Source organism: Stomoxys calcitrans, chromosome 4, assembly GCF_963082655.1.
Source record: "Stomoxys calcitrans chromosome 4, idStoCalc2.1, whole genome shotgun sequence".
Taxonomy (NCBI): domain Eukaryota; kingdom Metazoa; phylum Arthropoda; class Insecta; order Diptera; family Muscidae; genus Stomoxys; species Stomoxys calcitrans.
Genome location: NC_081555.1, coordinates 162,554,569 through 162,570,181, shown reverse-complemented (window position 1 = coordinate 162,570,181; position 15,613 = coordinate 162,554,569). Strand labels below are relative to the sequence as shown.

The following is a 15,613-nucleotide window of genomic DNA, read 5'->3' as shown; positions in this document are numbered from 1 at the left end:
TGACAATAAAAACAAATCCTTAAACTTTCTGTCAACTTTTTGACTTTTGGCATTCCTCATTCATCCATTTGTAGAAATTATACAAGCAAAATGAATAGTGTGTGGCTACTATTTAAATTACTGGAGGCTTTACTGGGAATAATCTGTTTGGGATATCACACGCGAGGATTCCTCAATGTGGATTTTGTTCAGAGTCACTACACATACTGCTGTGTTTTCGGTGGAGCTACTTTAATACCCATGTTCGGTTGTATTAGAATATGCCTAAGGGATACAATTCATCCGTTTTGCGAAGGAGTTATAAATTTATTGGCTGCTTTGTTTTTGTTTGGAGTCTCCTTGAACAGCATGTTTCATGCAGAAAAGGATTTCTATTTGGTGTATTTGTCATCGATGGATATTGGAGTGAACGAAGAACCGCCTCATCCCTTTTTCAAATACTCCAAAGCACAAAGTATATCTGCTTTATGCTGTGGTTGCCTCTTCTTGCTGCATTCTGTGTTTGCCTTTGATTTAACACTAAATAAAGCTGAAGATAGTCAAACAGACGACGACTCCGATGAAAGTGATGACGAAGGGAGTGGTGACTCAAGAGTAACACCTACTCATTTATACGTATGTGGTAAATTTGTTCATAAATGGCTGAAGAGATACGATTGGTTTAAAAGACTGGATTGAATGGTCATATAGATCTGATATTGAGCTTTGATATAAAGGAGACTTGTTTAGATTCTGGATATGCAAAGAATTTAAACTTGTGTTTTTTAACTTAAAACTTATGTACGTTACTTTATTCTACAATAAATAAATATACCAAAGACCAGTTATTCGGTCAGATAATCATGAAAAGGTCCATATAAATAAGAAGAGACAAATTTGTTAAAAGTCCAGACTACTTATGAACTTCTCTCTTGTGATGGCAAATGCTGAACTAGCTACCTTTGCGCCCTTTAAGTTGAATATTCTGTTCAGCCTTTCAAGCGGAATGCTGTCAAACTCCATATAAAAAAAACGTTGCCTGAAAATAGGCGGAAAAGTTGTACTCTGTTTATAGTGAGGAAAATGGCAAAAAACTATCATTTTTGCTTGTTTTATTGATTTCAATAGTTAATGTTTCTTTATTTATTTGAAAAAAATATGTAAAATAGAGAAAACAATAAGAGCAAATAAAGAAACGTGTTTTTGTATGGAAATAAAAACTTTTGCTTGCTGTCAAATTCCACTCGCGGAACAATTAAACATTTCAGCGACTATTCCGAAAGATCTATGGGCGATCCGACAACGTCATAAGCAGAGTATTCTGTTCAGCTCTCGGAATTGTTGCGAAAAACTTTAGCAAAATATCATTATATTTTTAAACTTAATTATATGAAATTTTTGCTCTAAAGGTTGGTACTATATTCGGTTTTGGCGGTGAAATTCCATATAAAAAATGATCGGAAAATATTGATGAAAAGTGTTCGTTTCGCTATAACTTGTTTTTTCATCTAGGGAGATTTTTTTCGTGAAGTGCATTATCTGTCAACGAGTTTTGGTTGTATGTGTGTATAATAGTTAAGAACCATAGCATACACGAACAACAAAAAATGGCGCGAACTAGTTACATACACACAATCAGAGTTGCACTAATCACCGATTTTGACAGACAGTGAATACAACTGCCACCACCCGTAAATAGATATATCTTGCCACCATTGTCGCTGTGCAACAAGTCGGTTTCCTAAGTCAATAAACGCGATCGCCAAACTTCTAATTGTAACTAAGTGTTTGTTTTGTGTTTGTGTTTCATTATTTATTAATTTCGAAGGGGTGAGTTTTGATTGAAATCGCAACAACATATATGAGTTTGAGTATGGTCCACAGACTCACATTTGTGTGTAAATATGTACGTAAGTAGCTGATAAATTGGTAGGTGCCATATAAACGAATGAAACATTTTGAACAAAGAAACCCAAAAAAATCAGCTGTGGTAACCTTGTCAAACCACCGACAGAACAATTTAGAAAAAACTTTCCCAAAAAAACGTAGTACCAGCCTTTATATGTAAATGGCAACATTTTGCCCAAAGAAACCAAAAAAAAAACAAATGTGGAAACCCTGTCAAACCACCGAAAGAACGATTTAAGGAAAATTTTCCCCAAAAAACAAACGAAGTACCAACCTTAACTCAATCTTACATTCATGCACCGAAATTACCTTGAGGAGCAAATGCCGTAAATTAAAATGTCAAAGTGGTTTTACAAATGTGTTCTTATGTTCTTCAAATGTGTTTTATATTTATATTTTTTATCATTATAACACTGTTTTGTTGCTTATGTGTGGAATATCGGATCAAATTGACCATCCCCTCAAGATTTATTAAAAATATCACAGGTCTGCTATAGCATTGATTTGACATTTTGATTTACAGGAGAATCAAAACAAAAATAAAAAAATTGTACTCAGCTGTTCGCATGACCTCACCTCACCTGGTACCAACCATCGCATAATTACCAGGTAGCGTACCGTAAACATCTGAGCACAATTTTTTCTCGTGAAGTACACTATCTGTCAACGAGTTTTGGTTGGCGTGTGTACTATAGTAACTAGTAACATACTCAAAATTATAGTTGTACCAATCACTGATTTTGACAGATAGTGCACTCAATATTTTGTTGTTGGGCAACTGTCATTACCTGTAAATGAATATATCTTGGTACCAACCAATGGCGAAACAATTAAAGGTGGTCTCATTTTTAGAACAACCACAAATCGTAAGGTGCAATCCGCCATCAAGCTGATCGACGTTTTGCTTACACACACAAAGAAATTTGTGTGCGTGTGTGCATACGTTTGCGTATATGAGCAGAGTATATGCGAGAAAGAAGATAACAACAAAGAGAATGCAAACAAAAATCTGTCATCTTAATACCATCAAACCTGGCCGGCTGTTAACAGCTGTTCGCGTGAGACCACCTTTTTAAATAAAGAATTTGAAGTTCGCAGCTAGACTGATTGATGGCGCTTGTGAATATAGATGAAAGTTATCTAAGAACATGCCGCAAATAGAATTCTGCTCTCAATGGCATGATTTTTGTGTCTTTTGCATTTTCGAAATATCTATTTTCTTCCCCGTAAAGGAAACTATGGCTAGAGATTTATTTATTTGTTGTTTAAATTAATTATTCAATTCCAGTAGGACTTTATATTAGTCCCTAATTAGCCTCTCGAGGGGATATATCGCCAAGAAGCTTTTTTCTTCCGAAAGGAAACATTAATTAGACAAAAAAAGACATCGCCTGCAAATGCTTTCTACTTCATTGTGTGCCGATTGAGCGATTGGCGCCATAGAAAATGTTTGAATGACTACTACCAGGGCTGCGGTGTCTAGCTCTCGACTCCGGGTATTAGGCCTCAGTCCGAGAGCGGTTCGGAGTCGGGAAAAGCATGCTAAACTCCGGTCAAAAGTTCGACTTCGACTCCGGCCTCAAAAACTCGACTCCGGTCAACTCCGCAGCTCTGGTTCCTATGAGCATTTCCACTGACTTGGAAGTTTTTCTTGTAGCCACATTCTGTAGGTGAAAGTAGCGATCCTCGTCTAGCTCCATAAGTGAGCAAGCTTGTTCCGGTTCATGGGACAAGGCAAACTATCGATATTCACAGCATTTGACATTTCTAATAATAAATATCGATAGTATCGATACTATCGTTAATTTCCCATCACCTATATTTCAAGCGAAAATGAAATGAAAAAATCACGGGACCGATTTAGGTAGTAGCAATATTAATACACAGCCCGAATAAAACCAAGTTAGTTGGAATTCATGTGAGAACAAAATGTTAGCCCAATCGGATGAAAATTGCGCCCTCTATGGGCGCAATGTATCTCATAGGATACATTCAGTGTCAAATAGTTTTTTTTGTTAAATTTTGCAAAAAATTTAACTTTGCCGGTAGTATCAATCGGAAAAATATCAACCAATATTCAGACACATATAAAACATCGATTGTATCGATAGCACAGATGATAATGATTCCAGCATTGCTGATTCGCAGTTATTTCCTGACTTTACCAAAGAGGGTGCTGAGACCATAGTGTTCTCCAGATCCTCATGCGCTCATATCCGATCCTCAATCATGTCCGCTAGAACACTCTCCCAACTAAATTCAGTCTTTGGTTCTTGGGTTGGCAGATATTTCAAGTTGTTGCACAAAAGGGAATGACTAGATTTCTCCAATTCCATGGAAGGCGGTTTTACGTACCGAACCTGAAACGGCAAGGGTTGACGCCTCGTCTTATCCCATTCTATGGTGTGGTGGCTTTAACAATGTAGTTTATTCACTTGCGGACAAGCTTACCTGCTATGCTCTCCTGTCCGACTCATAGATAAGAAAAACAGATTGCAGAATTTTTTGTTTATTTCTTCCTTGAAACAATTATGGGAGGGGGAAAAAGAGTAAAACTTTCAACACATTTACAAAATATAACTCTTTTTGTTTTCTTTTGTTTTCGATCTTTTTATGGGTTTGTGTGTGAGTGTGTTATGTATGTGGGTAGTTGATTGTATGCTAAAAATTAAATCTAAGTGTAAACTAAAAAAAGAAAAACGTTATTAGTTACTTACAACACTAACATATATGAATACATATTTAAGCACCTAACAATGCCAATTTTGATGGAAAAGGACGCTTCGAACCGGGACAACAGCAAAAGGTTTATATATATATATGTATAGACATGTGGAGGCAAAATATTATTAAGATGACAAAAGCATAACTGCCTATGGTAAAGGGGTGGTGGGTGGCTTTCGTAGCTGCTTTGCATCAGTCTATAATAACAACATCATCATCTACTACTGTTGGCGGCGACGAAGCGTTTGTTTTCGACGCTGAATTTGAAGAACGTTTAATGTTATTATTGCCCTTTTGTAAGAACTGACTGATCAGTTTATTTTTGGCCGGAGTGGAGATTTGTTGCCCACGACCCACGGACATTAAGAGGGGTACACGTTTCTTTTCTTTATTCGTTGCAGGTGATTTTGTTTGACTATCAGTCGATTTCTTACTGTTTTTAGATGAGCTTTTGGGGGTGGTTACTTGATTACTTGAAGATAATTTCTCCAATTGATTGGCCTTCTCTTCCGCTGTTAGTACCTTTGTGAATTTTGTTATTTGTGATTTTGTATCCCTATTTGCCTTATCTAAAGAATTATCGTCAGTAGTCTTACTATTGCTATCTGTTGCTGTTGGCTCTGTCGTCACGCTTGGAGTTGGCTCGTCGCATTTTGCAGACTCTTTGTCCAATTTTAACTTCGGTGTTAGTATATACTCCCAGCTGTTCTGTAAGCACAGTGATGACATGTCTAATTTATCAAGAGTTTCCTGATTGACCACCCAGCATAAGCGTTTTTTGCTCTTTTTCTTTTTCTTCGCACTTTCTTTGGGTTCGTCGTTGTTTGTTGCTTGGTCCACTGAAACTGCATCTGAATTCACTATCTGCCATTCTGCCATCTGATCTATTTTTTCACGCACAAACGTTTTTGAGGGATTGGTAGATGCACCGTTCTTTATGGACTCTTCCGTTTTCTCTATAAAGGCTATATATTCTTTGATTAGGAAATTCTTGGAATTATTATTGCCATGAAGTAGCCTGGCTAAATCTTTCAGCATGGCATCTGTTATTGTAATGGGTTTTACTTTATCAGTGTTTGACTTTTCGGCATTTGCTCCTGAATTCGATGCTGATGGTGAAGAGGGCTCTTCAACTTCGGGCTCCTCCAAAATAGGCGGTACAGTGCATAACATTGAGCGCGTATTCAATATATCCCAAATCATTTTTGGACATGAATTTGGTTGGCTACCGCTGGCATCAACCCACAAGCATCCAATTAGACGAGGCTTAATTTTTTCCGTTTTCTTTTTCATTTCTTGAGCAAACTCTTTTTGGAGTAATTGTAGTTTGGCTTTTTGAGCTTCTCTGGTATTGGCATCACCATCTCCGAGTTCATCCTCGTTTTGCATTTCTTCGTCACTTAAATGACCATGTGGCACAAACCATTCGTTATCCACTTCATAGTCTTCGTCTTCGGACTCTTTTTCTTTGTCATCGTCGCTTCCGTCTTCCAAAGATTCTCCGGGTTCCTCCTCCTCCCAATCATCGTCCGAATCCACTTCGTAGTCAAATGTTTTCTAAAAACAGGTATAGGAATATTAAAACGATAAGAAAATTGGCAAATATATGGGTTGCACTTACTTTGTCTTGTGCAAAAGGCCTCCTTGGTGTAACAACCGTTGATTTCTTTCGCCATGTACCGTAATAGGGCGGTCGCCGATTATCGTGGAATTTATAAAATTTCACTCGCATTTCTTCCCTTATGTAGGCAGGTGTGTCCTCAACGATTGCCTCACCGACACGTTCCAATTCGTCTTCTATGTGTAGACATTGAAGGTTTGGATTAGTTTTGCAATGTAAGGAGACTACAAATAATTAAAATACCTATAAGTATGACGTCGTCCTTGGATTCTGTCGAGGGACGTCTCCATTTTCCCGGTAATATTTGGCCAGAACGTAACTCAGACAAATACAATTGGGATTTTTCAACTTTAGTTGACTTGGCAGCTTCTAGTTCCAGTAGTACGTCAAGTCTACATTTTGCATCTTCTGTTAGAAATTTACGGTTAATGGGAGCCAATTTCATATCACCCTTGATTTGAAAAGGTCGAAATGCCAAAGCCTTTGTGCCATCGCCAGACATTTCATCTTCTTCTATATTCTGCTGAGCATGGGAAGGAGTTTTGGCAACAAAGAATTTCGTAAATGCTTCAGCTGCCTTTTTCTTCTTGAGTTCGGCTTCCTCCTTTTCTTGTTCTTTGCGCTTACGCTCTTCGTCTTTCTTGCGTGTCTCCTCTTCTTTAGCTTCGTTGCGTTTGCGTTTCTCTTCATTTTTGGCTTCAACTTCGGCCAGGCGCTTACGTTCCTTCTCTTCTTTTTCCTGACGCCTCTGCTCCTCCTTTTCTTCGCGTTCTTTGCGTTTTTGTTCTTCTTTTTCCTCTCGCTCACGCTTTTTCGCCAATTCTTTTTCCTCCTTTTCCTGTTGTTTCTTACGCCTCTCCTCTTGAAGTTTTCGCTCTTTCTCCTCTCGAGCTTTTTGCCTTTGTTCTAGTAACTTTTTTTGTTTCGGCGTTAAGTTTTTATCCTTTGCACTTAAGTTATCAGATCTTTTTACAGAATCCAATGTGCTGTTGCCCTTACTTTTGGAATCTTCACTAATATCCGAGGAGACGTTGGCATTTTTCGAAGAAACATGGTTTTCATTTTCATCATCGGCATCGTCACCGTTTATGTCCTCCTCATCACTAGCTATGACAATACTCTCATTGGGTTCCTCTATATGTTTAGCATTTTCATCCTTGGCATCATGTTCGGCGGTGCTATTGTTATCCACTGTTTTATGTTGCTCCTTGTCCCCATCGGATTTTTCGAAATCAACTTTTGCAGTATTTTTTGTTTCGGACTTTTCTTTTGCAACTGATGGTTCACCTTGAGATTCTGTGTCTTTTTCCTGGTTTGCTGCTACCACAGATATTTCCTCTGTATCGATACTGACTGTGTCACCATTCTGCAATGCAAAATAAAGTGTTAAATTTTGTCTAGGATCTCTGCAGTCATGGCTTTAACCATTATACTTATAATTTACTTATAAGTATAATTATTTTATTATATAAAAATGAAATTGTTGCGCTTTGTTTGTCTGTATAGACTAAAAAATGCCTCAACCTATTTCCATGAAATATTCACAGATGGTAGAGTTTCGGCCCCCGATGAAAATAGGGTGCTACATTTTTTTATTTCCGAAGGGGGGCGGACCCTCCCCCATACCCCAATTTCAAAAACGGAGATAGGTGCACCGATTTAAGCGAAATTTTGTATCCCACCTTATGGTACCCCAAAACACGAAATTGGTATAAAACTTTTGGGTTAAATAACCTTGGGGGGGACGCCCCATCCCAAAACCCATCCGGAAGGATATCTTTACCGGTAGGGACAATATGGTTATCAAATGAAAGGTATTTAAGAGTAGAGTACGAACTTGGTATACAAATTTCACCCAAAGTGAAATTTGTCCCCCACCCCCCAACAGGAGTCTTTCGCCACTTTGGGCAATATGGGTATCAAATGAAGGGTATTTATAATTAGAGCGCAAATCTGACATACAAATTTATTCCTTGGTGTTTGATGGGCCTCCCCAATCCCCAAAACCCTCCTCAGGGCATATTTACCAATTGGGACAATTTCGATTTCAAATGAAAAATGTTTAAAAGAAGAGTTCAAATCCGACATAAAAATGTATTTTTGGTGCCCAAGGGCCTTCACACCCCCAAAACCCCCGAGCAGGACATATTTAGCGATTGGGACAATATGGATATCAAATGAAAGCTATTTAAAAGTACAGTAAAAAACGTATTCCTTGGTGTCTGAGGCGGCGCCCACCCCCTAAAAACCCTTCAAGGGGACATATTTACCCATTGGGATAATATGGGTATCAAATGAAAGGTGTTTGGAAGTTGAGTACACATATGTTATAAGAATTTGGTCCAAGGTGTCTACGGGGCTTCCCCAACCCCAAAACCCCTTAAACGGGCATGAATGTCCAACGTCAAAAAATGAGTATCAAATGAAAGGTCTTTGGGAATTGACTACGAATCTGGAGATGGGACATGTAGTTTGAGCTACATGGCCATGTAGATCGAGCGGGCTAATGTGTGAATCAAAAGAAAAGTCTATGTCAGTAGGTTCGAATCTAATGTTAATATACAGATTCAAGAATCTGGGTCAAGTCCAGCCGTCCTGACATTCAGCAGGACATGTATATCGCGACAATAGAGGACCGAAATAAATTGTCTCTTGTATCTTAGCGTCAGGGGGAGCGAAACTCTTTTTACCCTCAAAATGAGATAGACATAGGAGGACCTACGCATCTTTAAAAATGTGGTATTCCAAGTGGTCGCTTTGAAATATGATTTTGAATGTAAATAACCAATACAAAAAAATTAATTAGTGTGAATCTGAACGAGACCCATAGCCCTGAATATCTTGATATCCAACTTCAAAATGTTTAACATTATGGGGCTCAAACAAAATCGTGACCTAGCCCGATGCTGATATTACTTCAGGATCCGCTCCTGAACCCACTTCAAAGCGGTCATGATTGCCTATTGTGATAAACAATAGGTATTTGTTTGGGGGTCGTGTCACCTCCATAAACATCCTCTAAACGAATGGCAATTGGGGCTCAAATAAAAGAAATTAGAGAGTAAAGCACATAGCTGGTATTTTTTCAGGGCTAAGTACGTGGGTGGCCGCCCCAACCTGCATATCCCTTAAACTGGACATATTTATGGGATATGGCAAAAAGGGGCTCATATCTGTATCTGTTTCATGGCCAAGTGTTTCAGGGACGAGTTATTTCATAAACCCCCCTGAACCACACATATATACCGAGTATAGCTCAATTGTGGTTTTTGGGAGTAGAGTATGAATCTGATATCCACTTTCGGGGCAAAGGGTTTGGCTACTCCAATCCATCACCAAAACCAAGAGAATGAAGTAGATCTAACAACCAAACTATACCTTACTTTCAAAAACTCCAGATCTCGGAGATGGGTGGGGCAATTTAAAAACAAAAACAGCAATTTTGTATTCTTATTTAGGGTGGGGATACTCAGGGGACCGTGCCACCCCCAAAGACCGCTGAATGGAAATACAAAACGATAATGACAATATGGAGGTTGCCCAAAAAGTAATTGCGGATTTTTCATATAGTCGGCGTTGACAATTTTTTTCACAGCTTGTGACTCTGTAATTGCATTCTTTCTTCTGTCAGTTATCAGCTGTTACATTTAGCTTGCTTTAGAAAAAAAGTTTAAAAAAAGTATTTTTGATTAATGTTCATTCTAAGTTTTATTAAAAATGCATTTACTTTCTTTTAAAAAATCCGCAATTACTTTTTGGGCAACCCAATATTTGGGAGTAGAGCACCAATATGATATCCACATTGGGACGAAATATCTGAAATGCCGTAACAGTACCCCCAAACAGGACTTTCCTGCACGTGCCAGTATAAAGCTCAGATAAAAAAAGAGAGTGAGCAGTGCGTTGTACACTAAGTCGGCAGCCCTTGCCGTACAGTACGTACAAACGGCTGAAATGGGATTGAGTTAAAGTTAGTATTGGTGGGGTTAAATATTATGCTTATACATGAAAATGTGGCTACAACAACTTTATGCTTATACGTGCTTGTTTATATATTTTATTTTATGTAAGATTTTCTGAAAAATCCCTACCAAAGGATGGGCGAAATATTTAAAAATATATGGAAATTTAAATCAAAAACAACGACCTTGAGCTTGAATTAAAATATTTGAATATATTAAAAAAAATTCCATACAAATACTCTGGGGAATAAAATAAAAAATTTTTTGAGAATTATAATTTAGGATTTATACATGGGGGCTAGCACCCAATCCTTATGTACTTTCGCGTTGAAGGCACATAAGTCTTGGGTTTGTCTGTATGAGCGAATTGCTTTGCAGCAACTCTTTCCGACAACTATCGTTGTGAGGTGGCATTGGCTTTTCCTTAATAACTGAATGCCTATGACACTCGATATAAAAAGGTGATTTATTTTTGCCTTTAAATAAATATTGGCCATCAGGTTCAGGCAGTCAGTCCTATGGCCGGTGCCATCACAGAAGACAGAGGTCTCTCCATTCTCAAACACAGCAGTATCCTCCCAAACTTTCCTTTCGGTTAAGCGTATTCTAAGACCCTATTTAGAATCGGTCTCTGCATCGAGTGATGGCAACAGTGGCGCATAAGTAAGCATGTTCGTCTATAACATCACTACCCTGGTTTCGAATCCTAATGCTGGCGACCAGGGACGTAGCCAGGATTATATTTAGGGGGCACCCCACATTTTTTCAAAATCGAAAATTGCCAAAATTCTGTTTCCTGTGGAATTGGTAAAGACACCTCATTTTTTTAATTGTGGCAGCTATTGTATGCAGAAACTGACACATCGGCGGTTACATTTGGTCATAAAGTCAAAGCTGACCAAAGTCAGAGTTAGATTGCCAACACAGTGCAATTTTGGAAGTTGTATTAATGGCTTCGAACGCTAGACAACGGCAACGGATCTTGCGACTGCTCCAGATTCGCATTAACGACGACAAATACCCAAGAATAGAGCTGACTTAGAAAAATTCTAGCTTGAGTTAGGAAAGGGGTATCGTAATTAAGACGACTGAAACCAGTTACAAAAAATTTTCCCGTCATGTTTTGGGGGAAAATGGGCTTGTCAAAAGTTGGCAATTTTTTACATACCAAAAATTAAATAAAAAAATTTCTCTAAATTCTTGAGAGTGAGATCTTTGGAATCTTTTCTTAATGCCTTGTTACATTTGATGGCTTCTAAAAACAAATTTATGACAATAATTCTACTTTTTTGACAGCTGGTTCTATTCTATGACAAAATCATTATATCCAGCTTTCTTCGCTAAATAGTCATAAAATATTAAGAAAATGATTTTTTTCTTATCGTAGGAGCTTAGAAATAAAAAATAAAATGTAATTCAAATTATTTAAAAAAATTGCTACGCTAATATAATTATTGCATATTCCCGATCGCTAAGCTGCCCCCAATAATACACCCATTTTCAAGGTAAAACTCCATCGCTTTTTAATTTGAGCGCAAAATCATAATTCTAGTCACATCCGTTCGCGCTGGTAAGAAGTCACCATTTCGTACTTTTTCAGCCATTTTGGCTGGCCGTTCATCAGTCAATCAAGCGTCTCTTTTATATATAGAAATAAACTTTCATCAAAATCGGACAATAGAATCGAGGGTCAGGCGTAATGGGCTAAAATTTTGTCCTTTAAAATATTTATTGAAATTTGTCTATAGAAAAAATTTTAGGAAAATTTTGTTTGGGACAGATAAGCATAAAGACTTTAAAAAAAATCTCGAGGTTAGGTTGCCTTTAACTTTCAGCGAAAACTGAAAGTTAGTCCTTAAAAAAATTATTAAAATGTAGTCTTTAGAAAAACTTTTATTATTTTTTTTTTAATTTAGTCTGTAGAAAAAGTTTTAAAGAAATTTTGACCTAAAGAAATAATTTTGAGAAGGGGTCCAGCCCGTGCTGAAGTTTTGTCATAAGGGAAAATTACGCTGAAACTTTATCTCTAGAAAAATATCATTAAATTTTTTTTGCTAAGAATTTCATTACAAGTTCGTCCTTAAGAAAACAAATTTAAGGCGGCCCTGGCCTCAGCAAAATGTTGTCTTTGTAAAATATCATAAATATGAAATTTTGTCATTATAAAAAATTTCAATGAAATTTTTGTTTAGAATAAATTTAATTTTGATTTAAATTAATTTAAATTTTTTCTTTAGACAAAATCACTCGAGCCCGAGCACCTCCACCCCTGTCTACGTCCCTGCTGGCTACATTTGTAAGGTACTGTGGCATTTGAAAAAATGGTTTGCCATAGTAAAACTTTTTCCCCAAGAAGTGTCGTGCTGCGGCATGCCGTTTGGACTCGGCTTTAAAAAGGAGGTCCCTTATCATTGAGATTAAGCTTGAGTCGGACAGCACTAATTGATGTGAGAATTTTTGCCGTTGTTCCTGAATCGAATGTTTGTGGGCAAAAATAAATTGATCTGCACCAAATAATCTTAACACTCTTCTGACCGTACCGAGTTTTCTTAGTGGCACAGTTCAGCGCCTCCAAACCATCATGCATTGTGAACACCAGGGAACCCGATTCCGGGGAAGACCAGTCTTTGGACCTTTTTAATCTTACAAGCATGGGTTTGTCTATTCCAAACACTTATTTACTTAAGAAGGAGGTACTCAAGAGGCAGGGCACCGACAGATGCCAGTTGTAGTACCGCGAAAACCATTGTTAGAGAAACTGTGGAGAAGGAAATTCGGTCAAATCTTTTCTTTTCCCCTTCTACCCAAATTTTAAGATGTAACATTTCCTGTGCTAACTAACCCCATTCTAAAAAAATGGTAGTTACTGTACCGCATATTTGTAAAGCGTAAGTAATATTAAATAAGTGTATTATGTTAATCAAACCAAAGAAATATGACTTACCTTCTTGGTAGCCTTTTCTTCCTCCTCAAACTCGAGTTTGGTGCGTTTTTGAGGATTAAGTTCACTGGAAACTTCCTCTATATCATCGCTGGAATCTGTGATTGAATTGTTTTGTTCAGATATATTATGGGACGATGTATTGGCTTTCGATTTTCTCCTCTTGTTTCTTTTACCACCACTAAGAGGTAATTTGATTTGTAGTTTATTTGTGTCTTTTTTTGAACTAGATGAATTCGTTTGAGGTGTTCCAGCACCTTTATTTTTCCCCTTGGTAGCAACCTTGGGCGTTTTTAATGTTGTCTCTTTAGTTTTCAATTTTTCTTTTTCTGTCTTTGAAGTATTCGCCTTGACCACATCATCCTCATCGTCATCCAAAAGAGACACAACTTCTACTTCACTGCTGCTTGTGACTGTTATTTTCTTCTTTTTGACTGCTGCCGCAACTACTTCCACATTTTCTTTGCTTACGTTTTCTGGCTCTGGATCGTCCTGAACATCATTTTCCGATTCATAAGAAAGCTTTCTCTTACGTGTTTCCTTAGTATCTTTTGGTCCGGTTTGTTTAGAAGTTTTACCTTCTTTTCTTGCATCGCCCTCTTTTGCCGTAAGTGTATCGGATGTATCAACCGAAGGCGATGACCCAGGGGCAATAATTTTGAAAGGCAACCGCGCTTGAACTAATTTTTTCGCACTATTTTTCTCATCATTGCTTGGTGCTAAACTTTGACTCTTTTTGGCCGAAGATGTTGTTCCACCTGTGGAATTGCGCATCATTCGCAACTTAATAGACGATATTCACAAGTTTTTTTTTAGCAGAAGCACTCCAATTATATCTCAGAACTTTTAATTTAGATTATCCCGTTCCCTATTCTAATTAAAGGCGCTCTTCAGCAAAAAAAAATATGTTGTTTTGTGAAAAGTGACAGAAAGATGAAAAACGCGCGAACAACACAAATGCAAGGCATTGCCAGAACAAATAACTTGTCTCGTTTGACAACTGCAATATTGAGTTTAGTTCATATATTGTGGCGCACAACGGACAAATTTTCATGGATCCTTATAACGTCGAGATTTATCTTTCATTTCATTTATTTCAACACCAACGCGAACAGCATTTAGCATCCGGCCAAGTTTGACGGTATTAAGATGACAGATTTTTGCTTGCATTGTTATCTTTTTTCTCGCTCTGCTCATGTCTCACGCGAACAGCATTTAGCAGCCGGCCAGGTTTGCCGGTATTGAGATGACAGATTTTTGTTTGCATTCTCATTTTTGTTATCTTTTTTTTTCTCGCTCTGCTCATGTACACACATGAACACTTAATGGCAATATGGCGGATTGCACGATATGATTTGTAGTTGTTGTGCAAATGAGACCACCTCTAACTGCTTCGCCATGTTTCAACACGTAATACAAAACCATCAATGGTTGAATCAAGAAGGTTAGATCACTTGCCAAAATAGAAAGTGGAAAGGTACCCATGAACATTGAGGATGTCAAATGTGCCGATAGAAAATGTCAGTGCCTATTCTATACTGACAAATTTGCAGTCTATTGCTATGTTAATTTTCCCCGGGCGAATGCAATGGGAAACAAATTTCCGGTACAAATCATATAGTTCCCTTTCGATGGAACCGTGCCAGTAATTCTTATAAAATGCCTGGCAACGAGAGGGAATTCAGCTTTTGGGAAGGAGATATAAGTTCTGATGTTGATGACTATCGATTGAACAAGGCATTTTCATAAGAGTACGCATCAATAAAAACAACAATAGTTATCATAGATAGTTCTGGGTTCTCGAAAGATTATGAATTTGTACGTTTTGGCACAAGGCAGATTTAAAAAGGGGGTCTCATGACTCAATTACCAGGTACAGTACCGCAAACAGATGAATACAAAATTTTCTCGCGAGTTTTCTCAACGAGTTTTGGTTGTGTATGTTTATTATAGTTAAGAACTATGACGCACACAAACAACGAAAAATGACCCGAACTACCCTGCAAACATTTTCTATCGTGCGAGTCACTAAATCTGCAATCAAGGAAGTTGAAAACAATCTCAGGCGATATAATTTTTTACTCTAATTAGTGTCTCGGTACGGGAGAAAACGTGTCACTTGGCGATATATACTCATGAGTGACTAAATAGGGACTAAAACTAGTTTAAAATTCGATTATCAACGTCATTAACAAAAATAAATTTTTATTTGCCTAATATATTTTTTACCTTTTCGAGTGAGGTTTTTTTATTTCTCTTCCATGAATGATAGAATTTCGACAGTAATGTATTTTGTTGTTGTAAATCTTGAAATCTCTACAAACTACCATACAAAAGGACCTAAAAAGTGACTATTCTGGGAGGGAGTAAGAAAGTCACTTCCAAATGTTTGGAAGATATTAGCATATGCAAAATCAGAGTTAAGAATATTTTGTTGTTGGGCAACTGCCACTACCTGTAAACGAATATATCTTGGGT

General features: G+C 37.6%; 2 protein-coding genes and 1 long non-coding RNA gene across 3 annotated transcripts; 2 read left to right on the top strand and 1 right to left on the bottom strand.

Moving 5' to 3' along the window:
- LOC106091268 (uncharacterized) lies at positions 1-1,014 on the top strand. The gene has a single exon (XM_013257740.2). The coding sequence runs from the start codon at positions 91-93 to the stop codon at positions 676-678; it is 588 nt and encodes a 195-aa protein (XP_013113194.2). The 5' UTR covers positions 1-90; the 3' UTR covers positions 679-1,014.
- A 3,366-nt stretch (positions 1,015-4,380) lies between these two features.
- On the bottom strand, positions 4,381-15,613 carry LOC106091279 (chromatin assembly factor 1 subunit A). The gene is made up of 4 exons (XM_013257759.2): positions 13,139-15,613; positions 6,476-7,598; positions 6,233-6,408; positions 4,381-6,168 (listed from the first exon to the last, which is right to left on the bottom strand). The coding sequence occupies exons 1-4, from the start codon at positions 13,910-13,912 to the stop codon at positions 4,804-4,806; spliced, it is 3,438 nt and encodes a 1,145-aa protein (XP_013113213.2). The 5' UTR covers positions 13,913-15,613; the 3' UTR covers positions 4,381-4,803.
- Positions 11,505-12,711, top strand: LOC106091281 (uncharacterized). The gene is made up of 2 exons (XR_001221985.2): positions 11,505-11,699; positions 12,432-12,711. It is a non-coding gene; the product is annotated as an uncharacterized LOC106091281 (long non-coding RNA).